The sequence below is a fragment of the Bombina bombina genome, chromosome 9 (assembly GCF_027579735.1).
Source record: "Bombina bombina isolate aBomBom1 chromosome 9, aBomBom1.pri, whole genome shotgun sequence".
NCBI classification, from domain to species: Eukaryota; Metazoa; Chordata; class Amphibia; order Anura; family Bombinatoridae; genus Bombina; species Bombina bombina.
In genome coordinates this window covers 195,700,402-195,726,661 of record NC_069507.1, presented here as the reverse complement: position 1 = coordinate 195,726,661, position 26,260 = coordinate 195,700,402, and the positions used below count along the sequence as shown (strand labels likewise).

At 38.9% G+C, this 26,260-nt stretch overlaps 1 protein-coding gene across 3 annotated transcripts in view; it reads left to right on the top strand.

Moving 5' to 3' along the window:
* The window catches only part of CRTAC1 (cartilage acidic protein 1), a 1,047,407-nt gene that overhangs the window by 1,001,379 nt on the left and 19,768 nt on the right, over positions 1–26,260 (top strand). The window contains exon 15 of one of the 3 annotated variants that reach the window (XM_053692550.1): positions 23,914–24,039. The exons of the other annotated variants lie outside the window; for them this stretch is intronic. Coding sequence (XP_053548525.1) covers positions 23,914–24,039 — 126 coding nt within the window. The remainder of the gene's footprint in view (positions 1–23,913; positions 24,040–26,260) is intronic. 3 annotated transcript variants of the gene reach the window in all.

Below are 26,260 nucleotides of genomic sequence, written 5' to 3'. Positions count from 1 at the left end.
AATAAGACAACTTGGAATAAAATTAAGAATTATTTCATACTAGTACATAGGAATATATCTAGTCCTTTTAATTAGAATGTTAAATTTACTGTTAAATGTACAACAGGACACTGAAAACAAGTGTTTTTTAAATGTCTAATGTTATTTAACTATTAAATTAATATCTGAATCTAAGCTCTGTAGAGGAATGCCAGCACATCAACAAAATATTATATTGAATCCTCCTCCTCCTTTCTAGTATACATGGGAAGTATATAAAGCTTCATTTGTTTAAAATAAGGATGGGATCCAGCACCTTAGGACATTCAACTAAAGGCTGAAGACTTTATGAGGCAAGTAAGTCCATGCCTCTCAAAATCTAGTGTACAATGTCCCTTTAACAATGATATCTACTGTAATTGATATAACCTAAAATAATCCTTGTTCAATACCAGGTATCCCTTATAGACTATTATCACATATTTTGCAACACTCAAAAATGTAAACAAATTTGAACACATTTATTTGTTCGTTTCGAGTTTTTAATAAGTTCTAACATTCGTTTAATGTAATAGTATTTCTAATGTTATTTTAAATGTAATATTTGATTCAAAATTTTCTAATTCAAATATTTCATAATTCAAATTGAGCTATGCAATATTAGATTTAGAAAAAGTCTAATCGATTTTTTAATATTCAAATTATGCAATATTCGAAATAGAAAAATTTGAATCAATATATTTGTAATAGTATTTCGAATGCTCTCTTTAAATGTAATATTCAAATTATGCAATATTTGAATCTATTTATTTGTATCTTTTATGTATCAATTTACTAATTTTTCTACCACATGAACTATTGAACTTCTGAATAGTATTTGTTAAATTGAATGTTACATTTGAAATTTGGAATGTGGATATTCAATATAATTCTGATCATTCAAAAACTAAAGTAACATTTGAAAAATGGAAATAACATTCGATGACTGAATTTTAATGGATGTTCCTTCTTATCAACATTTGATTGTCCAAAACAAATGTCCACAAGACTATTTGTTCTACAAAGTGAGTTGTACTTTCACCACATTCGATCATCCCTATTATCAGAAGATAACTCAAATAAAGGGATGCCCTTTGGATTGTATAAGTTGGATCACAAGCCCAAATAACAAGTTTATCCTATATATTTATATATTTTTTTTAAATATAAAACATATGTGAAGTCATCAATTACTTATGCATAAATGTTTGTTTCTCTTCTACAATTAAGGTAAATCATTGTCCCAATGTCCCCTCTTAACACAAAAACTGTGATAAATTATTGAATGGCAGGTGCTGCAAAGGTCCCAAACACACCCCTATGCTGTCAAGAACTACCTGGACTTCCCAATGAGGCCAATTTAACAAAGGTCTTGCGGACCTGAACCGACAGTGTGGATCAGGTCCGCAAGACCTCGCTGACTGCGGAGAGCAATACGCTCTCCGTATTCAGCATTGCACCAGCAGCTCACAAGAGCTGCTGGTGCAATGCCGCCCACTGCAGACTTGCGGCCAATCGTCCGCCAGCAGGGGGGTGTCAATCAACCCATTCGTACTCGATTGGGTTGAATTCCGGCGATTCCTGTCCGCCTGCTCAGAGCAGGCGGACAGGGTTATGGAGCAGTGGTCTTTAGACCGCTTCTTCATAACTGCTTTTTCTGGCGAGCCTGCAGTTACTTAGGGCAAAATATTGGGAGATACAGGTGATATGTGTTCTATCAATTGAGCTAACAAATGTGAAAATATTATATTGTTGTAATCCTTATCCACCAATCACATAATGGTTTCAGCATTAGACATATTAAGGGACCACAAATTTAAGAAGCAGTTCCTGCTTGCTTGATCAGGATGATTGACAAGATACTTTTTGTGCATTATTAATTTTTGACATCTGATGCTGCTTTGCTAGCTTCAATTATGGGCAGACTTGTTGCAGCTTCATATGTTTTCCTGTAAAACCTATTACAAAAGAAAATATAAGTTAAACATTGTCAGACAAAAATAACATATGTAATAGACAGTACAAAAGGTTAATTGAGTTAAATTATGCAGCATCTGCCCTAAAATATTTCTTAGGTTATCTTTCAGGATTCAGAGCCAATTGGAGCACATTCGGCATTTAGATAAAATTACAAACACATAGTTTCTTAACACCACTTGCTAACCAAATTGCACTATTAATCTCTTTAAAAGCATTCATTATCAACTCTTATCTGTGTTTTCTGGACACTTCCCAAGTGTGAAGTGCTACAAAAATCAATTGAACACTTAGGTAGGCAAACAGTGTTATACAGCCTTGTATTTCTCAAATAACATAATGTGGTCTAGCTGTTTTGTTCAATAAAAGCACATTCTGAAAAACATATAGGCTGTTCTGTTATTACATTTACTTGTATAGCTGCCAAAGCGGGGTGTAGCTCAGTGCTATGTATGCATTGCAGCCTGTACACTGCCATATTTACCTTTGGTTATTTTGTCACCAGCATGTCAAACCAACTGTGGGATTCATTCCAGATCTTATGGGTTTTCCGGGTTTCTTTTTTGTGTTCAAACCCATTCAAAAATGTCTGTCAACCTCTTTTGCTAATCTATGTATCTTAAATTAAGTTTTAAACACAACCTATACTCTATGTTGGGCAATTCAACAGTACTATTCCAATTAACATCTATCCAGCTGTTTTTCAAATGACTTTTTTTACATTTCAAATTCTACAGTGATATCTGTTAGGACCTTTAAAGCTTAATTTATCCCAGCTCACCTCTGGTGTACGTGCAGGAGCAATCAATCTCCACAGTTGGACGAGACTGGGGAGATTTAAATTCTCCACCTAAGAGTCTAGCTTGATAAAAACTGACTGCAGGTACCTGTAGTCGTAGCTAGGAGATGGGCTTGATAAATCGAGCCCTATAAGTCAAAGAGGGATCTAAAGGAATATGTTACAGTCCCCTTTGGCATCCAAGAGGTTAACACAACCTACCTACCAGACTTGTGCATGATCAAACAATTTGTTTCGGATCGATTCAGATTTTTTCGAATTTCGGTTCGGATCGATTCGAATTCGGAAAAATTCGAATGATTTTTTTTTGATTTGTTTCAGATTCATTTGGATTTGAATAAATTCGGCTGGATTTGGTTCGATTCGGTTCGGAAATTCGGAATTTCGGTATGTGTTAGGTGGGATATGCTGTGTATTAGACTAATATTATGTACTGTATATTAGGTGTAACCCATAGCAGAGTGATATAAGCTAATATACTGTACAATACTAGTGTAATCCATGGCCATCCGAATTTACAGAATAAATCCAAACTAATTCAGATTTATTCGGTAGATTCGGCCCTATTTTAATTCGGAAATTCGAATCGATCTGAATCTCCGAATTTACAGAATTTTCTGAATTTCTGAATCGATCCGAAACGAATCGCACATGTCTACTACCTACAGTTCTGCTATTGCTTCAGGGGACGATGATATTGGGTGCATTATTCCTGTTGAGAAAATACCTTTCCCATATTTCAGCAGCATATACAGAGCTACAATATTAAGGATGAGAATTCTGTCATCAAATGGGTTAACAAAAAGAATACTACATTTACATACGGGAAAAAACATAAGAAATTAATGAAATGGTCAAAATGTTATGACATAAACAAAATGTATGCTTACCTGATAAATGTATTTATTTCCAGATATGGTGAGTCCACGGCTTGAGTAATTACTGTTGGGAATATCACTCCTGGCCAGCAGGAGGAGGCAAAGAGCACCACAGTTAAACTTCTAAGTATCACTCCCTTACCCACAACCCCCACAAGGTGTAAAGGTGCCTGAAGTTATAGTCAAAAGAACAACTGTCTTAAAATAAAGGGTTAAAATAAATGGTGGGGCCGTGGACCCACCATATCCGGAAATAAATACATTTATCAGGTAAGCATACATTTTGTTTTTCTTTACTAAGATATGGTGAGTCCACAGCTTGAGTAATTACTGTTGGGAACCAATACCCAAGCTAGAGGACACGGATAAATAGGGAGGGACAAGACAGGCAGTCCTAAACAGAAGGCACAACTGCTTGAAGAACCTTTCTCCCAAAAGTAGCCTCAGCCAAGGCAAAAGTATCACATTTGGAAAAAGTATGTAGAGAAGACCAAGTTGCAGCTTGCAAATCTGTTCCACAGAAGCTTCATTTTTGAAAGCCCAAGAACAGGAAACAGCTCTTGTGGAATGAGCTGTAATCATCTCAGGAGGCTGCTGTCCAGCAGTCTCATAAGCCAAACAAATTATACTTTGTAACCAAAAAGAAAGAGTAGTAGCAGTAGCTTTCGGACCTTTACGTTTCCCAGAGAAACATACAAAGAGGGCAGAGGAAAATCCTTAGTCGCTTGTAAGTAGAATTTAAGAGCATGTACAACATCCAAATTGTGTAACAAATGTTCTTTGGAAGAAGAAGGATTAGGACACAGAGAGGGAACAACAATTTCCTGATTGATATTTCTTTTAGAAACAACCTTAGGAAGGAAACCTAACTTAGTACGAAGAACTGCCTTATCAGCATGAAAAATAAGATAAGGGGATCACACTGCAGAGCTGAGAGTTCCAAGACTCTTTGAGCAGAAGAGATAGCAACAAGAAACAAAACCTTCCAAGATAACAACTTAAAGGGACACTGAACCTAATTTCTTTCTTTTGTGATTCAGACAGAGCATGACATTTTAAGCAGCTTTCTCAGTTACTCCTATAATCAAATTTTCTTCATTATCTTTGTATCTTTATTTTAAATGCAAGAATGTAAGTTTAGATGGCGGCCCATTTTTGGTGAACAACCTGGGTTGTTCTTGCTGAATAAAAAAGTGCTGTCTAGAGTTCTAAACCCAAAAAAAGCTTAGATGACTTATTTTTCAAATAAAGATAGCAAGAGAACGAAGAAAATTTGAGAATAGGAGTAAATCTGAATCACAAAAGAAAAAAATTGGGTTAATTGTCCCTTTAATGTCTATGGAATGCAACGGTTTAAACTGAGCCAGCTGTAAAACTTTAAGGACAAGGTTAAGGATCCAAGGAGGAGCAACAGACTTAAAGACAGGCCTGATTTTGACTAAGGCCTGACAAAAAGATTGCACATCTGGCACATCCGCCAAATGTTTATGTAGTAAAACTGATAAAGCAGAAATCTGATCCTTCAGGGTACTGACTGGCAATCCCTTCTCCAGGCCTTCCTGAAGAAAATATAAAATTCTAGGAATTCTGATTCTAGAGTAGCCCTTGGATTCACACCAATAAAGATATTTATGCCATATCTTAAGGGAAATCTTTCTAGTAACAGGCTTGCGAGCCTGAATCATGGTCTCAATGACCAACTAAGAAAAACCATGCTTAGACAGAATTAAGCGTTCAATCTCCAAGCAGTCAGCTTCAGAGAAATGAAATTTGGATGATGGAAGGGACCCTGAATCAGGAGGTTCTTCCTCAGAGGTGGGAGAGATGACATCTCCACTAGGTCTGCAAACCAGATCCTGCGAGGCCACACAGGGGCTATTAGATTCACTGATGCCCTCTCCTGTTTGATACAAGCAATGACTCGTGGAAGGAGAGCAAATGGAGGAAACAGTTATGCCAACCTGAAAGCCCAAGGAACTGCCAGAGCATCTGTCAGAATGGCCTGCAGATCTCTTGACCTTGAACCGTACCTTGGAAGCTTGGCGTTCTGATTGGACGCCATCAGATCTAACTCCGGCACCCCCCCCATTTGAGGACTAAGCTGGAAAACACCTCCGGATGGAGTTCCCACTCTCCGGGATGAACAGTCTGTCTGCTCAGAAAATCCGCTTCCCAGTTGTCTACTCCTGGAATGTGGATGGCAGATAGACAGGAATTGTGGGTCTCTGCCCACTGAAGAATCCGAGTAACCTCCTTCATGACTAAGGAACTCCAAGTTCCTCCCTGGTGATTGATGTAAGCCACAGAAGTTATATTGTCTGACTGGAACCTGATAAACTGGGCTGAGGACAACTGAGGCCAAGCCAATAGAGCATTGTAAATCACCCTCAACTCCTTCCAAGTCCAAAGGCCCTGAGCTTTTAATGAGTTCCAGACTGCTCCCCAGCCCAGCAGGCTGGCATTCTTTGGTCATGACCACCGAGGAAGGTCTCTGAAAGCATGTGCCCTGAGACAGATTCTCCTGAGAAATCCACCACGGAAGAGAATCCCTTGACAACTGATCTAACTCTATTCTCTGAGATAGATCTGCATGGTCACCATTCCATTGTCTGAGCATGCACAACTGGAGAGCTCTCAAATGGAATTGAGCAAAAGGAATAATGTCCATGGAAGCAACCATCAGACCGATTACCTCCATACATTGAGCCACTGAAGGATGAGCATTAGCCTGAAGAGAGAGGCAAAAGGAAATGATTTTGTTTTTCCTGACCTCTGTCAAAAAAATCTTCATCAATAGAGAATCTATTATGGTCCCTAAGAACACTACTCTTATAGCAGGGGAAAGGGAGCTTTTTTTCCAGATTCACATTCCATCCATGGGAACGAACAAAAGACAACAATGCGTGGGATTTTGCTTCTTAAAAAGATGGTGCCTGGACCAATATGTCATCCAGGTAGGGTGCCACAGCAATTCCACAAGAATGGATCACTGCCAAAAGAGCCCCCAGAACCTTTGAAAAAATTCTGGGAGCTGTGGCTAGACCAAATGGAAGGGACACAAACTGGAACATGAAGATATGCATCATTTAAGTCTATGGTTGTCATGAACTGACCCTCTTGTACTAAAGGAAGAATGGAGCGTATAGTCTCCATCTTGAAGGATGGAACTTTGAGAAACTTGTTTAGACACTGTAAAATGGCATCTGCAATAAAGAATTTGGCCAATTTAAGAGCTTTAATCCTATCTTGAATTTTAACCAAGGAAGTCTCTACTTAAAGAGAATCAGACAAGGCGTCAAACCAATAAGATGCCGCACTAGTCACGGTGGCAATACACACCACAGGTTGCCATTGGAGACCTTGATAATTATAAATCTTTTTCAAATAAACCTCTAGCTTCTTCTCCATCAGATCCTTAAAAGATCAGATATCCTCAATAGGAATAGTGGTTCTCTTAGCCAGAGTGGAAATGGCCCCTTCAACTTTGGGTACAGTATACCAAGGGTCTTTAATGGAGTCCTCGATAGGAAACATTTTCTTAAAAATGGGAGACGGGGAAAAAGACACACCTGGTTTCTCCCATTCCTGTGAGATAATCTCCCTAGCACGGCCCCGGCACAGGAAACACCTCCGAAGTGGAAGGTTCATAAAAAAACTATTACGTTTACTAGATTTCTTAGGAGTAACAACGGCAGGGTTATCGGAGTCATCTAAAGTAGCTAAAACCTCCTTTAACAATACACAAAGGTGTTCAAGCTTAAATCTGAAGGATACCACCTCAGTCTCAGAAGAAGGAATTATACTGTCCGAATCTGAGATTTCACCCTCAGAAAGTCCCGATGTATGTTCCTCATCGGACTTATGAAAAAGTGCAACTTGGGAAACAGAATTGAGGACAGGCACCTTACTTTCTGAATTTCTAGATTTCCTCTTGCGTTTTCCCTGTAATCTGGGAATGACAGCTAATGTTACAGATACCACTGAAGATACCTGGGCAGCAATTTCTGCTTTTAAATAAACTCCACTAGGAGTTATAGAGGAACCACAGGGTACGGCATGTGATGCCATTGAGGCTTGGGATGTAGCAGGAGAAAGCTGAGGTATTATTTTAACAGCATCCTCCTGAGAGATGTTAGGCTCAAACATTTTACCTATTTTGCAAGGTTTTCTTGACACATGAATAACAAAATTGCATAGGAGTTGCAATTTGTGCATCTAAACATAATAAGCATGAATTCATGAGAGCCGGCTCTTGCTCCATATCAGACATGTTGTGAAACAGTAAATAAACTTGTACACGTAAGTTTAAAATATTTTAATATTCAATTAAAAGAAGCCAAGGAAAACATACACTCTAAATTGTATCCTAAATTAGGATCGATCCCCAGCTAAAATTATGTGAGAAAAGTTAAGAAAAACTTTGAATAAAATCAAATAAACTTCTAAAATGCCCCTCAGGCAACCCCACACCTCAATTACTGAGGTGCCTTACCGCTACCAATTAAGAACGGATCACCCAGAAATGGAGAAAAACTACTTTTTCCTCAGAAACGTTATGAAGTAAAGCCAGTCATGTGACTGCAACTGCCAAGCTCAAATTACTGCTGCAACACAGAGAGGCACTAAAAATAGCTTCCTTGTACACTGAGTACCAGAAATATCAGTTTTTTCTAACCGGACAGTTTAAAATGTTGCATCGTTTTATTTTAAAGCGAAGGGGAAATTAATAAGCTGCTGAAATAGAAAAATCAGCCTTACTTTCAATTTAAACTTGAATTGTTTTATTAAGTAAATATGTGTCAGAAAATAAAACCTAATAAAAACATGTTACCCTTTCTTTTTAAAAGAGTTTAAATGTTAGTCTCACACATGCTACAGTGTCTGCTTCATGCCCCAGTGTAATCCATACAACAGGATTATCTATGTCCCAATAAAAAAGTAGTGTCTTTAAATTTGTTAAGTGCATGGTCTCCCCAACTGGAAGAAAAAGCACTTACCTGCTCCGCTGTCCGGCATGTAGACAGTTACAAGGTATGAGAAGACACGGTTCTTTACAGAGACCTTTGAAAAAGAAAGAACAGAGTAGCCAACTCTGGCTTTCTAAACTAAGGCAGTAATTGTTAGGAAAACACAGTAAGTACCTCTTTACAAGTTCCTAACTGCTTTAAAGCCACCATTACTTCCCGACTGCAAGGCATGATGTGGAATACGGCTATACCCCAAAACTTGCTTGTAGATTAAATCAACATTTTTCTTCAGACACCTAAACTTCACCTCCTCCATGCACCGAAGGCAAAGAGAATGACTGGGGGTTGTGGGTAAGGGAGTGATACTTAGCAGTTTAACTGTGGTGCTCTTTGCCTCCTCCTGCTGGCCAGGAGTGATATTCCCAACAGTAATTACTCAAGCCGTGGACTCATCATATTGTAGGAAAGAAAAATATTTATTTACTAATATTGTACATTTAACCTATAGAAATATTCTTTGCACAGAGCCTTACATGAGCTGAAGTTATTTGTTTCAGGCTCAGTGATGTATTTAACTGCTTAACATCATTAAGGTGTTCCATGCCGACCTAACAGCGCTGGGCTTTAATTCCGCTAGGACGGCATAGAACGTCCTAACTTTTTTTGCATCCTGCAGCCTCCTCCTTTTTTTTAATGGGAAATTGGACTGGGGGGGCGTGCCTAGCATCGTAGCAGTCTCCAATGATTCGATCCCGGTTTTAAAATCATGAGATCGCATTGTAGTAAAATAACTTTGGAATATACTTTCATTGTTTATTTTGCCCCTTTTCCATGTAATGTAGCTGTGAAAACAGTGGCTTTTCTAATTCTCAGAACTGAAAAAGCACACTGCATAATATTCAAGACTAACCCTGCTACATATAATATTTCCCTGACTGGCTTGAAGAAACAACTGCAAAACAAGCACTCTACTATCATAACAATTGTGGATAGCATGGATTGGTTCCCTTTGGTTTGGCTATTGAAAACATTTACAGCAATCAAGATGTTAAAATGGTAGATTTAAGGTTAATGGGCAAAAATGCTATAATTAATAGCTCCTAACTTAGCTAACGTGTTTTTTTATTGTAAAACGGATTATTTGGCAAATTAATGTAATAGTCTACTCAAAATTAAACTATTATGATTCAGATAGTGCATGCAATTTTAAGCAAGTTTCTAATTTACTCCTATAATCAATTTTTATTTGTTCTCTTGCTATCTTTATTTGAATGTAAGCTTAGGAGCAGGTCCATTTTTGGTTCAGAACCTGGGTAGCGCTTGCTGATTGGTGGCTACATTTAGACACCAATCAGAAAGTGCTACCCAAGTGCTGAACCAAAAATGGGCCAGCTCCTATGCTTACATTCCTGCTTTTTCAAATAAAGATAGAAAGAAAACGAAGAAAAACTGATAATAGGAGTAAATTAGAAAGGTGCTTAAAATTGCCTGCTCTATCTGAATCATGAAAGTTTAATTTTGACTAGACTGTACCTTTAAGGCATTTGGGGAGTTAACATACTCTTTGACCCTCAGTATGTATACCTTTGTAGCAAAGAAAGTTCAACTTTCGACATATGGGGGCCAAATTATCAATCTCCGAATGGAAACAGAAGTTATGAAGCAGCGGTCTAAAGACCGCTGCTCCATAACTTGTACGCCTGCTTTGTGGCGGCGGACAGAAATCAACCCGATCAAATACGATCGGGTTGATTGACACCCCCTGCTAGCAGCCGATTAGCCGCTAATCTGCAGGGGGCAGTATTGCACAAGCAGCTCTGGTGAACTGCTTGTGCAATGATAAATGCAGACAATGTATGCTGTCGGCATTTATCAATGTGTAGCGGACACGATACGCTACATTGTATCATGTGCGCTCGCACTTTGTTAAATATGCCCCATGGTCTCCATAGAAAGAATAAAAATAGTTTGTCAGCATTACGTTTTAACATTGCTTTAAGTGCACGCAGCCCCCCTCATTTTAAGTATCTTCCATTGACAATTACATTACAATCTAAATTTATTTGTTAATAGGGACACTTAAGTCAAAATTAAACTTTCATGATTCAGATAGAGCATGCCATTTTAAACAACTATCCAATTTACTTCCATTAACAAAATGTGCAGTCTGTTCATATTTACACTTTTTGAGTCACCAGTTCCTACTGAGCATGAATAAAAATTCACACAATATATGCATTTGTGATTGGCTGATGACTGTCACGTGATGCAGTGGGAGGGGAAATAGGCATAACTACTCATTTGAAGTTCAGACTATGAGGACGATTTATCATTTGTCTGACGGACATGATCCGCTGTAGCGTATCATGTCCGCCCGACATCGATAAATGCTGACAGCATATGCTGTCGGCATTTAACATTGCACAAGCATTTCTCGTGCAATAACGCCCCTTGCACCTTCACAGGGGGTGTAAATCAACCTGATCGTTTCTGATTGGGCTGATTGCTGTCCGCCGCCTCAGAGGTAATATGACCACTGCTTCTTAACTTATGTTTCCAGCGAGCCTGAAGGCTCGCGCGGAAACTGCTGCATTTGCAGCATAATAAATTGGCCCCTAAGTGCTATCACAGAGTCTTGTTATCGAGCATTTGGTGATTTTGCAAATCTACTGTTTTTATTGGTCCCTTAAATAAAACAGTAGAGTGCTGTGCCTGCACCATACCTATAAATCAGCATAAGTTATTGAGCTTTATGTCCCTACCAGGGCAAGACGGATTTAAGGATTTCCCCTTGTGGGCGGAACTTATTTAGAGACAGACAGCAGCATTCACTAGCACAATCACTTTTCTAGGCTACCATATTTGTGTGAGGACCCATGTAATTATATTAAGGGGTGAAGAAATCATGGATATGGCCAGGGTTACTTTTGGCTCACGTTATTCTTAGGCTGAAGCAGGTAGAAATAATTGCAGACAGATTCAACATTCTGGCTTCAAAGGATTTTGCTAGTGGGTAAACAACACTCATAAGGTTAGATTTATCATTGATTGGACAGACAAAATATCAGTTACAGGCTCAAATGAGCGAGCCTGCAACCCATAGGGGCATTCACCTCTTAATAAATCTACACTATAGTATTCGGCACAAAATCAAGACATTAGATAATAACATCTAATAGAATATAAATAAGTAGTATAATAAAATATACAATATACTAAAAACAGTGCTATTTTTTTTAATTGGATGTGTCAGGACTGGGCACAATTTCACAAAATGGCTCCAATTAGTTCAGGGAACTGATACAGCTTCATTTCATAGTAAAAATCTATAGAAGTATCCCTTTAACTCACCATACAGTTACTGTAAACTACTTTTGTTTTACTGGTCTTACTAACACCCCTCTCTACTGTCCTAAAATCATCATTAATGGCTCTGGCAGTTTTATTCACCTTCACTACATGTTTAACATTAACTGCGTCTCTCTGTCAACCAATCACTGGCTTCCTATACGCTTCAGAACCAAATTAAAGGGACACTGTACAGTGTACAGTGATATTTTTCCCCTTAATGTGTTTTCAAATTATGATTTGTTATACCAGCGGCACAATATTAAATGTAGTGGAAATTTAGGTTCATATTTGTATTTGAAATAGCTGCTTTTGCTCACTGAAACCACCACTCAGTGTTCCCAAGAACATGCCCATCAAAATGGTCTGAGCCTGCAGAAAGAGATGATCCCCTTATCTTATTTCTCTCTACAAACAAAGGTCAATGCGTTACCAATTACTTGTTATACCAGCTGCCCAGTATTAAGTGTACTGGAAATTGCGACTTCAGGTTCATATTTGTATTTGAAATAGCTGTTTTTTCTCATTGAAACCTCAACTCAGTTTTCCCAAGAACATGCCTATTGAAATGGGCTGAGTCTGCAGAAAGAGTTGATCCCCTTATCTTATTTCTCTCTATAAACAAAGGTCAATATGCTCCCAATTACTTGTTATACCAGCTGCATAATGTTAAGTGTACTGGAAATTGCTCCTTTATCTTCATATTTGTATTTGAAATAGCTGCTTTTGCTTATTGAAACCACCACTCAGTGTTCCCAAGATCATGCCCATTGAATAAGTTGAGGCTGCAGAAAAAGAAGATCATCTTATCTTATTTCTCTCTGTACACAAAGGTCAATGCTTAAAGGGACATTAAATACTAAGGCCTAGATTTAGAGTTCGGCGGTAGCCGTCAAAACCAGCGTTAGAGGCTCCTAACGCTGGTTTTGGGCGCCCGCTGGTATTTGGAGTCAGTGATTAAAGGGTCTAACGCTCACTTTTCAGCCGCGACTTTTCCATACCGCAGATCCCCCTACGCCATTTGCGTAGCCTATCTTTTCAATGGGATCTTTCTAACGCTGGTATTTAGAGTCGTTTCTGCAGTGAGCGTTAGAGCTCTAACGACAAGATTCCAGCCGCCTGAAAATAGCAGGAGTTAAGAGCTTTCTGGCTAACGCCGGTTTATAAAGCTCTTAACTACTGTACCCTAAAGTACACTAACACCCATAAACTACCTATGTACCCCTAAACCGAGGTCCCCCCACATCGCCGCCACTCGATTAAAATTTTTAACCCCTAATCTGCCGACCGCCACCTACGTTATACTTATGTACCCCTAATCTGCTGCCCCTAACACCGCCGACCCCTGTATTATATCTATTAACCCCTAACTTGCCCCCCACAACGTCGCCGCAAGCTACTTAAAATAATTAACCCCTAATCTTCCGACCGCAAATCGCCGCCACCTACGTTATCCCTATGTACCCCTAATCTGCTACCCCTAACATCGCCGACCCCTATGTTATATTTATTAACCCCTAATCTGCCCCCCACAACGTCGCCGACACCTACCTACACTTATTAACCCCTAATCTGCCGAGCGGACCTGAGCGCTACTATAATAAAGTTATTAACCCCTAATCCGCCTCACTAACCCTATCATAAATAGTATTAACCCCTAATCTGCCCTCCCTAACATCGCCGACACCTACCTTCAATTATTAACCCCTAATCTGCCGACCGGAGCTCACCGCTATTCTAATAAATGTATTAACCCCTAAAGCTAAGTCTAACCCTAACACTAACACCCCCCTAAGTTAAATATAATTTTTATCTAACGAAATAAATTAACTCTTATTAAATAAATAATTCCTATTTAAAGCTAAATACTTACCTGTAAAATAAATCCTAATATAGCTACAATATAAATTATAATTATATTATACCTATTTTAGGATTAATATTTATTTTACAGGCAACTTTGTAATTATTTTAACCAGGTACAATAGCTATTAAATAGTTAAGAACTATTTAATAGTTACCTAGTTAAAATAATTACAAATTTACCTGTAAAATAAATCCTAACCTAAGATATAATTAAACCTAACACTACCCTATCAATAAAATAATTAAATAAACTACCTACAATTACCTACAATTAACCTAACACTACACTATCAATAAATTAATTAAACACAATTGCTACAAATAAATAAAATTAAATAAACTATCTAAAGTACAAAAAATAAAAAAGAACTAAGTTACAGAAAATAATAAAATATTTACAAACATAAGAAAAATATTACAACAATTTTAAACTAATTACACCTACTCTAAGCCCCCTAATAAAATAACAAAGCCCCCCAAAATAAAAAATTCCCTACCCTATTCTAAAATACAAATATTACAAGCTCTTTTACCTTACCAGCCCTGAACAGGGCCCTTTGCGGGGCATGCCCCAAGAATTTCAGCTCTTTTGCCTGTAAAAAAAAACATACAATACCCCCCCCCAACATTACAACCCACCACCCACATACCCCTAATCTAACCCAAACCCCCCTTAAATAAACCTAACACTACCCCCCTGATGATCTTCCTACCTTGTCTTCACCATGCCAGGTTCACCGATCCGTCCTGGCTCCAAGATCTTCATCCAACCCAAGCGGGGGCTAGACATCCACTGAAGAAGTCCAGAAGAGGGTCCAAAGTCTTCCTCCTATCCGGCAAGAAGAGGACATCCGGACCGGCAAACATCTTCTCCAAGCGGCATCTTCTATCTTCTTCCATCCGATGACGACCGGCTCCATCTTGAAGACCTCCAGCGCGGATCCATCCTCTTCTTCCGACGACTAGACGACGAATGACGGTTCCTTTAAGGGACGTCATCCAAGATGGCGTCCCTCGAATTCCGATTGGCTGATAGGATTCTATCAGCCAATCGGAATTAAGGTAGGAATTTTCTGATTGGCTGATGGAATCAGCCAATCAGAATATAGTTCAATCCGATTGGCTGATCCAATCAGCCAATCAGATTGAGCTCGCATTCTATTGGCTGATCGGAACAGCCAATAGAATGCGAGCTCAATCTGATTGGCTGATTGGATCAGCCAATCGGATTGAACTATATTCTGATTGGCTGATTCCATCAGCCAATCAGAAAATTCCTACCTTAATTCCGATTGGCTGATAGAATCCTATCAGCCAATCGGAATTCGAGGGACGCCATCTTGGATGACGTCCCTTAAAGGAACCGTCATTCGTCGTCTAGTCGTCGGAAGAAGAGGATGGATCCGCGCTGGAGGTCTTCAAGATGGAGCCGGTCGTCATCGGATGGAAGAAGATAGAAGATGCCGCTTGGAGAAGATGTTTGCCGGTCCGGATGTCCTCTTCTTGCCGGATAGGAGGAAGACTTTGGACCCTCTTCTGGACTTCTTCAGTGGATGTCTAGCCCCCGCTTGGGTTGGATGAAGATCTTGGAGCCAGGACGGATCGGTGAACCTGGCATGGTGAAGACAAGGTAGGAAGATCATCAGGGGGGTAGTGTTAGGTTTATTTAAGGGGGGTTTGGGTTAGATTAGGGGTATGTGGGTGGTGGGTTGTAATGTTGGGGGGGGGGTATTGTATGTTTTTTTTTACAGGCAAAAGAGCTGAAATTCTTGGGGCATGCCCCGCAAAGGGCCCTGTTCAGGGCTGGTAAGGTAAAAGAGCTTGTAATATTTGTATTTTAGAATAGGGTAGGGAATTTTTTATTTTGGGGGGCTTTGTTATTTTATTAGGGGGCTTAGAGTAGGTGTAATTAGTTTAAAATTGTTGTAATATTTTTCTTATGTTTGTAAATATTTTATTATTTTCTGTAACTTAGTTCTTTTTTATTTTTTGTACTTTAGATAGTTTATTTAATTTTATTTATTTGTAGCAATTGTGTTTAATTAATTTATTGATAGTGTAGTGTTAGGTTAATTGTAGGTAATTGTAGGTAGTTTATTTAATTATTTTATTGATAGGGTAGTGTTAGGTTTAATTATATCTTAGGTTAGGATTTATTTTACAGGTAAATTTGTAATTATTTTAACTAGGTAACTATTAAATAGTTCTTAACTATTTAATAGCTATTGTACCTGGTTAAAATAATTACAAAGTTGCCTGTAAAATAAATATTAATCCTAAAATAGGTATAATATAATTATAATTTATATTGTAGCTATATTAGGATTTATTTTACAGGTAAGTATTTAGCTTTAAATAGGAATTATTTATTTAATAAGAGTTAATTTATTTCGTTAGATAAAAATTATATTTAACTTAGGGGGGTGTTAGTGTTAGGGTTAGACTTAGCTTTAGGGGTTAATACATTTATTAGAATAGCGGTGAGCTCCGGTCGGCAGATTAGGGGTTAATAATTGAAGGTAGGTGTCGGCGATGTTAGGGAGGGCAGATTAGGGGTTAATACTATTTATGATAGGGTTAGTGAGGCGGATTAGGGGTTAATAACTTTATTATAGTAGCGCTCAGGTCCGCTCGGCAGATTAGGGGTTAATAAGTGTAGGTAGGTGTCGGCGACGTTGTGGGGGGCAGATTAGGGGTTAATAAATATAACATAGGGGTCGGCGATGTTAGGGCAGCAGATTAGGGGTACATAGGGATAACGTAGGTGGCGGCGGTTTACGGAGCGGCAGATTAGGGGTTAAAAGTGTAATGCAGGGGTCAGCGATAGCGGGGGCGGCAGATTAGGGGTTAATAAGTGTAAGGTTAGGGGTGTTTAGACTCGGGGTACATGTTAGGGTGTTAGGTGCAGACTTAGGAGGTGTTTCCCCATAGGAAACAATGGGGCTGCGTTAGGAGCTGAACGCTGCTTTTTTGCAGGTGTTAGGTTTTTTTTCAGCTCAAACAGCCCCATTGTTTCCTATGGGAGAATCGTGCACGAGCACGTTTTTGATGCCGGCCGCGTCCGTAAGCAACTCTGGTATCGAGAGTTGCATTTGCGGTAAAAATGCTCTACGCTCCTTTTTTGGAGCCTAACGCAGCATTTGTTTGAACTCTCGATACCAGAGTTAAATTTATGGTGCGGCCAGAAAAAAACCCGCGGAGCGTTAACAGCCCTTTTACCGCCGAACTCCAAATCTAGGCCTTAATAAATGCTAGGTAGAATGATGCAGTTAAAGAAAAGATTAGTCTGAGAATAACCTGTAGATGTATTTTTTAAAGTTTCATTAGCTGTTTAAATATTGATAAAATATGTGTAAACTTTAAGTGTCTATAAAACAATGTGAGCTGCCATGTTGTAGGTTACCTTCTCTGCTGTGGCCAATTAGAGACAGTTATAAATAGGTCACTAGAGTGTGCAGCCAATGGCTGTGTGGAATATAATAGTGTTCTGCGCTTCCATTTCTAACAGGAACTGAAAAGTTCACAATTTCAGAATGGAATTACAGGAAAAGGGGACAAAATAAACAATGAAAGTCTAATGCAGACTTTTTTTTATATATTCAATTTATCATTTTATATTATCTCAAAGTGTTAAATGTCCCTTTATGTATTTAAATATCCATTTTAGGTGGTAGTTTTAATTATCAACCAGCTATTTTACTTGCAAAAATAAACCTAAAGGAACATGTCCCAACACATTTAATAATTTTCAGCTGGTATAAGAAGCCACTGAGAACACTGAGGCATTGTAATACAACACAGTTTACTATGTACCAGATAAAGAGTGGAACAGTAATTACCGCTCCCACTTGCACGCTGACACCGCTCAGCTTCTAATCTTTGCGCAAATTGGGTAGCGCTCATATCACAAGTTGAAAGTAAATGGTTATCGCTTGAGAACTAACCCGACTCATGCAAAAAAACAGAACTTAGAATATCACAATCGCGTTAATGTACTCTCCAGGGGTCAAGTCGAACGGGAACTTATGGAAACGGAGTTCCTGCACTATTTTTGCAGGAGGAACTAAGTTCCCCCTGGACAGAGAACAGGAACACTTCAGGAAACGCTGCTGCTGCTGGTGGGAGGAGATTGAGCACAGTCTGGTTAGAGGGTTAGTGAGACCCTCTAGTAATGGGCAGTAACACTTCCTACAATAAACTAAATGTAAGCCTCTAGTAATGGGCAGTAACACTTCCTACAATACACTAAATGCAAGCCTTTCAGTGATCACCCTGCACTGTGTGTAACACCTGGGGCTTACATTTCTGTGTGGCTTGCTCTGGTGTTATTTAGCTCCCCTCAGCAGAAATAGGACTATTGCACCGTAAATGGGTGAGACCCATACTTGCGCACTAATCCGAATCTCCATAAGACCCGTACTCTAATAACCCCTAAACTGCCACATAGCCCACCGCAAAGTCCCCACTACGCTATTAACCCCCAAACCACCAACCCCACTTTGTAAAAGTAAGTTTCTACACTATTAACCCCTAAACAGCCACACCCCCACATCGCATAGTAACCTACACTTTTAACACCCCTAAACTGCCACACCCCCACCACAAAGTAACCCACATCTAAACCCCCTAACATAACACCCCCTAAGTTACCTCAAAATAGACTAACCTTTCCTTTACCAAATAAAAAAAAACCTAACTACCTTTAACCCCTTAACCCATTAAGACGTATATATACGTTGTGCGGTACTTTGCTTATCATACCACATGACATATATGTACATCGGAGCTGCAGGAAGCTGCAGCAGTCTCGGCTGTTAAGTTACAACCAAAAGCTGGAGTTCCTGAGCTCATGGCATCTGCCTGCATATGGATTTCGCTCTGCTTCCATATGAAGATGGCAGATGCCAGATCGTTACAGACGGTGACACTTTCTGTGTCACCATCTGTAACAATGCTCTGCTGTTGCCAGCAGGAGGTGTGGGAGGGAATCTGGGAGGTGGGTGGGCGGTCCAGCAGCTGAGGAGGGAGGGAGACGAAAGTGGGATGGCCCTACACTAAAAAAAAATAAAGGGAGAGGGATGAATGGAGCTATGCTACAGATGGATAGAACCTGTAGTGAAGGGTTTAAAAAAATAGTTAACCTTACCTTTACAAAAAATAAAACATAAAAACTACCATTATTTTAAAAACTACCATTATAAAAAAAACTAAAATTACTTACACATATTAACGATAAATATATATGTATATAATCATATACATATATAAGTTTGCTGCCATTGCTGCACTACTTACCCCCTTTCCTGTGTGATGTTCTGATGCCGTCTCTGGCGGCATCAGAACAAGGCTCCAATAGGAGCCTAAGGAAATGCGCTCTTGTGAGCTCAATGCTTCCTAGTAATACGAATGTGAGGTCGCATTCACATTGCTGAAAACTTGTAATACTAGCGCACATTAGCGTGCGCTGCTATTACACAGTGGAGTGCTAATATTGCTTTCACGAAAGGGATATTTAGTGCTCCACTTGTATTCTGGCCCTTTATGTGTTGTTGAAATGCCAAATGTAATGGTCCTTTCTTTAAACATATTGGGAAGTCTGATATCCATCCCACAGCTTGTCCCATCAGGAGAAATGTCCTGGTTGGTTTCCATAAACTACATTGGCTCCACCCACAACACACCCTAACTGTTCCCCACCCTGCTGATTGCACATACATGACTGTGCTTCTCCTGTTATAGTTCCACCCACTAAACATCGGTGAAACACCGCTCACAAGTAGCAGAACGGATGTGAAATAGGAGATAGGAGCTATTGTATGAGGTAATTCCTCTTGTCACCAAATGTTAATTTTTAGTTACTATGAGGAGATCAAACCCATCTATCTATCTATCTATCTATCTATCTATCTATCTATCATCTCTATCTATCTTGATCAACATGGCAACAGGCTGTTACGCCACTTCTCAAAATTTGCCACCACCCCAGTTCTGTATCTCCAGGCAGCAATATCTCCATACGCAAATCTGTAGCACAGGGATTTTCAAATCCTGTTCTCAAGCCACACTAACAAGTTGGATATTCAGGATTACCTTGGGCAAGAGCGAATTGCTAACCATGGTTACTGAGGAGCTGATTATGTCACTTATGTTCAGTTTTACATCCTATATAATAAAAGGCCAAGTATGTTTGTCCGACGCAGTCATACATAGTAGAGACTGTGCAAGACAAACATACCTGGCCTTAACCCCTTAACGACCAGTGCAGATACGCAGTAGAGACTGCGCGAGACAAGCCAGAGGACGTGCTGGTCGTTAAGCCCTCAAGGACCTCTGCCATTATCTTGCTAAAAGTAGCGAGATCACATTATTTCTGCATGCCACACGAGTGCAGAAATAGTTTTGCAGAGGTACCGAAGCAGATAGGGACACTCTGTATCCCTCTCTGCATCGGGCACCAGTGGTGCCGATCATTAGTGGCCTAGGAGGGTTAAGAGGAAGGCCGGTGGGTGGCCCATCGCTGTAGGGGAGTGGGAGCGGGTGGGACCGCTACACTACAGAAAAAATGTATGGTAAGAGCGGCAGGAAGGTGGAAGGAGGGAGGAGGGAGGGAGAAGGCGGTATAGGGGGGGGGGATCCTAGAGTGGAGGGGGGAAATAAAGGCTAGGGAAGGATCTTGGAGGGGACATTTTGGCCCGTGTACACAGGCTTTAACACTAGTATCTTTATAATCTGTCCATTTAGTGCTCCTGAAGGGCAGAATTGAAAAACCCTACACTAGTGTTTAAGCTTTTATATGCAGAGATCATCTCCTGTGTATTATTATCTTGAACCCCCTTGAAATATTGAATTGTAAGTGGTGAAAATCTGCTTTTAAAGTATGAATTATCCATAGAATGTTTTATATTGTATAGTAACACAAATATATTAGTTTGATGTTTGATGCTTTTACTGCAATTTACCTACAGTATGTGTGATTTTTTTCTGCTGACCCAAAGATGTTAAAGGATTCAAAATCCCTATACAGCTACATGCTACACAGTGATTACCTAATCAGTGCAGGAACATCTTTATAACTGTCTGTAATTTGGCAACAGCAAACAATATCTGGTAAAGATGTCACTGTTGATCTGTGTTTCCTTTGTAATCAGCTTGATCATTTGCTTCTTAAAGGGACAGTCTACTCCAGAATTGTTATTGTTTAAAAAAAAACACAGCCTGATGAAGCAGCCTATCTAGCCGGGAAACGCGTTGCTGTTGTTTCTTTTTAATAAATACAGATGACTATTTTTACCTGTTCTGTCCTGGTATTACTTTACCCTTACCATCATCCACTTGCCAAGGGTTACCATTTACGCCTCACGCCAATCCAATACCTTCAGTGGTATTGGTGTGATCGGAGACACACGAAACCAACAGAGGTGATTGTCGATTGGTGGACACGGAGTGACGTACGCTAACGGAGGTGTGTCAGTCGGGCGACTCTGAACAGTCCTGACCCGCGTTTAGAGGCACGCCATCTGTGCCGCCGATTTTGTGAGTATCTGGAACAATGGGGTGGAACGAACACATAGGGGCTTCTCACCTATCCAGACCACGATACTGTTTTATGTTTTGGCGCCTCTCTTCTTTTCTCCTTCTCACAGCTCGAGATCCATCCGGATATCATCGGGACTGCGGCCATCGTTTTAAAGTTTCTTTTCCTACAATCAACTTGCTAGCATCTGCGCACCCTCTGAGGACATATATCCTCTTTCTATAATCCCTTTATTACCCATTCCCCAGTTTTGCATAACCAACACTGGTATAGAAACATACTTTTTACCTCTGTAATTACCTTGTATCTAAGCTTCTGCAGACTGCCCCTTATCTCAGATCTTTTGACAGACTTGCATTTCAGGCAATTAGTGCTGACTCTTAAATAACTCCATGGGCATGAGCACAATGTTATCTACAGGGCACACATTAACTAACACCCTCTAGCTGTGAATACATGCAAAAGCATTCAGATAAGAGGTGGCCTTCAAGGGCTTAGAAATTAGTATAATGAGCCTACCTTTAGCTTTCAACAAAGAATACCAAAAAAACAAAGCAAGTTTGATGATAAAAGTAAATAGGAAAGTTGTTTAAAATTACATGCCCTATCTGAATCATGAAAGTTTAATTTTGGCTAGACTGTCCCTTTAATATGCCTATATTCAGTATTGTCCATAGTACTGTTGATTGGGTCTGAGTAGCCATGTTAGTCCATAATCCCAAAAATAAAAGTAGTGGTACCAGTTTATTGGACTAACAATACATTTATATAATATACACACATACGATTCATGTAGGTGATCTGCTATAAAGCCAGCTCTCCAATTACATTATTTGTATCAAAAACTTACATTTTATTCCTGTATTTTAATCACACCTTCATGGCTGCCTCTTTGTAAAAACTTTTTTCAACAAGCTTGACAGAGTGGCAGCACATCCAATAGCAAACATACTGCTCGCGCTATACATTTCTGTAGCGGCTACATGAAAACAGGTATGTTGCTGTTAGTTTTACTGCCTGCCTGTCAAATTTGTAATGTTTTAAATTAAATGTATGTTTTTGATTTAAAAAAAAAATGCATTTGGAGAGGTGGTCCTACAGCAGATCACCCACATCAGACCCACCAACTTACCTATTTGAGAGGGGCAGTCCCTAATTCTTTGCTCTGTCCCGCTGTTGCTCTGAGACAACCATATGTCCCTATTTGCAGAATTGACCTTAGTCCTGCCTCAAACTGTCCAAACATGCTCACCAGCCAATCAGATACACCCATTATTCTGCCAAACCTCCACCCCAGATGTGGCCCGCCCACAAAATGGTAACAGCCCTCTTCAACCTCCTAATACTTAGCCACATATGTAGGGAGGTATGCTACATTAATTGCAAGCTTTTATAAAATGTAAATGAAATTGCATAACCATTACTTTCATTCATAATAAAGAGAGGATACTCTATAAAGTTGTTGGGTTTTTCTAGTGCAGGGGCAGAGCTACCATTGTGCAAATTGTTCATTATCAGTGTATATGTACAGTATATACAGGTAGCCCTCAGTTTACGCCGGGGTTAGGTTCCAGGAGGAATGGTTGTAAATAGAAACCATTGTAAATTGAAACCCAGTTTATAATGTAAGTCAATGGGAAGTGAGGGAGTTAGGTTCCAGGCCCCTCTCAAAATTGTCATAAGTAACACCTAATACATTATTTTTAAAGGTTTGAAATGAAGACTTTAAATGCTAAACAGCATTATAAACCTAATAATATAGATTGTATCATCATCAAACTAAGTTTAATGAACAAAAACATTTGCTAAACATCACCTAATAAAATAATTACACAACAGACTGCATCATCATCAAACTAAGTTTAATAAACAAAAACGTTTTTTTACTTGCATTTTTCTGCAAACAGTTCTCTGCATTGTTAGCATGTTAGATAATATTGGGTCTGCACCTATTCTATGCATTTCAATCTGCAGTGATTAATAGGCAGTTAGGCACCCTCACCTCAAGCAGCTGGACAGGAAGATAATAGGGAAGTGGCTGCTAGATCTTGCTCGATAGCTCTGGTCTGATCTGTGTACACAGATCAATTTCAGGCTGTTAAACTTGCTTAACTTTGCTTCAACACAAGCGGACCGCTCCACCTACTGGCTATTTTAATTAGTGCACAGTTTTTTAATGCATTTCAATAGCAGTCCCATGACTGAAAAAAAGGTTGTTATTCTGAAACGGCGCAAATTGAACCGGCATAAACCGAGGGCCACCTGTACCTAGATATACGCAAAAACATTATACAGAGACAAATGTATATTATTACTACTGCCTATTACTTAGTTAGTTTAGGGGGCCCAAAACATTTTTTGCACCAGGGCCCTCTGTTGAATATGTCTGCTACTGATCTTGTTGTTTTGATGTCTGAATTACTAGACTATCAGCTTCTCCAATTAACAATGCTTATGCACAAATAAATATTTAATAAAACCGTAATGCAATAATGTCATAAACAAATTTATTTATGTGCCACCCAGATGTAGATGAATGTGCACTCGGTGTCCATGATTGTAATCAACTCTGTGCTAACACTGAGGGATCCTTTTCATGCCAATGTTACCCAGGTTTCCGTTTGCAACGTGGCACACAAAATAAATGTGTTGGTAAGTAACCAGAATCACCTTATTCTTGTAAGTAATTTACAAAACCAAAAAAATTATAGAGTTAAACTTGCAAAAGCATAACAATTTTTGTCTAAATTTTACAAAAGATGACATTCTATTTAATATAATTTTGATGATCTAATTTTTGCTCTGAAGCCACATCTCCCAGAGGTGTTTTTAGTTTTCAATGTCAAGTTTAAAAGAATAATGATCATATTTAACAAAAATATCTCTGTGAAGATTTTAGTCACACTAAATGCTTTTAAAACTGTTTTATCTATCAATCAAATTCCTGAAGAACATTCACTACCATATTGTTTGTGTTTAGTTAAAGCCATTAAAAAAAAAAAAAATAGATTCACGTTAAAAAGTTTAATGAAAAGTTTCTTTAAGCCAGGTAAAAAAAACAATCATTTAATATTTATATTGAGTGAATTTTTCTAGACTTAAAAGGAAATTAAACTCCTTGAGATTGTACTATAATATTATGCACCCTTTTCCTGTAATTTATCTTGAAAACTGTAAGCTAACTAACTAGAGAGCGAGCCATAAGAGTTTTTTTGTGGCTTTTTGCACACGTCAGAAGTAATGCGAGTATTACAAGTTGAAAGTAAATGCGTTTGCTTGAGCTCAATTGAATTGAATTTGCATTGGGATAGCGCAACTTCAGAGCTCTGGTTAACTGTTACGCTCGAATAAAAAGTTGCAAAACCACCATGAAAAATGACATTGAAAAAGAACAGTAACACTCATAATAACACTGCCTAATAAAAAATATATAAAAAAAATATTGCATGAAAAAAAAATAAGGGCTTAAAGATATGAGGTCTCAGGTGTTCGAAAGAAAAGGTATGCAAATGGATTTCACACACACACACACACACACACACACACACACACACACACACACACACACATATATATATATATATATATATATATTCAGTACAGTACTGTGCAAAAGTCTTAGGACACCAATAGATCTTGAAAAACACAATTTTCAGAACAAAATGGCTTCTTCAGGCGAAAGTCAGTATTTAGTGTAACCTCCCTTGGCACTAAGCACATCTTGAACTCTTTTGGGGAGACTATTTCTAAAATAATCTTCTGGTATATTATACCAGGCTTCTTTCAGCACTTCCCAGAGTTCTTCTTTAGATTTAGATTAGATTTGTTTTATTTCACTGTCCAGATGATCCCATAATGCCTCTATAATATTCAGGTCTGGACTCTGTGGATATCCTCTACAAATATGCCCAGTGTGCTTAGAGGAATATGGCTGCACCTCACTGACGAGGCCCACAGAAGGCCGAAACGATAATCTGGGGTTGTCATGTTCCTTGTTCAAAGGAGAATTGCCTGGTATTTCGGGGCTGGACTGACCTTACTTGGCGGCATCAGACTAATAGACTTCAGGAAATGTTTCCTCTGTGAAAACCACAGCTGTTCTAAAAGAGGCTGCTCCTAGGTGGTAACTTATGTGTAGTGTGATAGGAGCGCCTAAAGGTGGATTCCTGCTGCTAAAAAAGTTCTTCCCTCAAAGAGAACTAAATGGTGGATAAGAAGACAAAATGGGGTTTATTTAGCAGCGCTAAAAAAAGCTAGGAAATGATGATACCAATCTAATTTATGTTTAATACAATCTATTTTATTTAAAAATTCTTATAACACATAAAAACAACAGCAAATGCTTTTCCTAATTAATAAAGGGACGTCTCCCTTATACAACACTTATAAAAACAGACTAGAACCATATAATCCTAGAATTTCAGGTATAAAGGAATTAATTCTATAGATAACATATGGCAAGCAACAAATTTCTAAGATAAATGGTGAATTAAATATTTAAAAGGCACAAATGTATCAATCCTAATAGCTTTATAGTTCTTCAGTAACAAATTCAGTTATAAAGTTACACAGTTACTTTCCTTGGACATATAATTGGCTCAGGTGTGCTGGATAGTTAAAAAGGCAAAAAACAGCCAATATTCTGATTTAGGTGCCAAAGCAATCGTGGTTAATGGAAATGGTTAATTTAACAGATGAATACCTTGATGTCTTTAAAGTTCAGTTTGCGTGTTTTAAAAAACGTAGTGCAAATTAGTGTAGAGGTACCTTAATCTGTCCTGGTTGCAACCGCTGATTATCTTCACTGTGAGGGATTCACAGACTGTTTGTTCCTGGTGCTTCTGATAAGTCACCTGACCTTCTCTTTGATTCA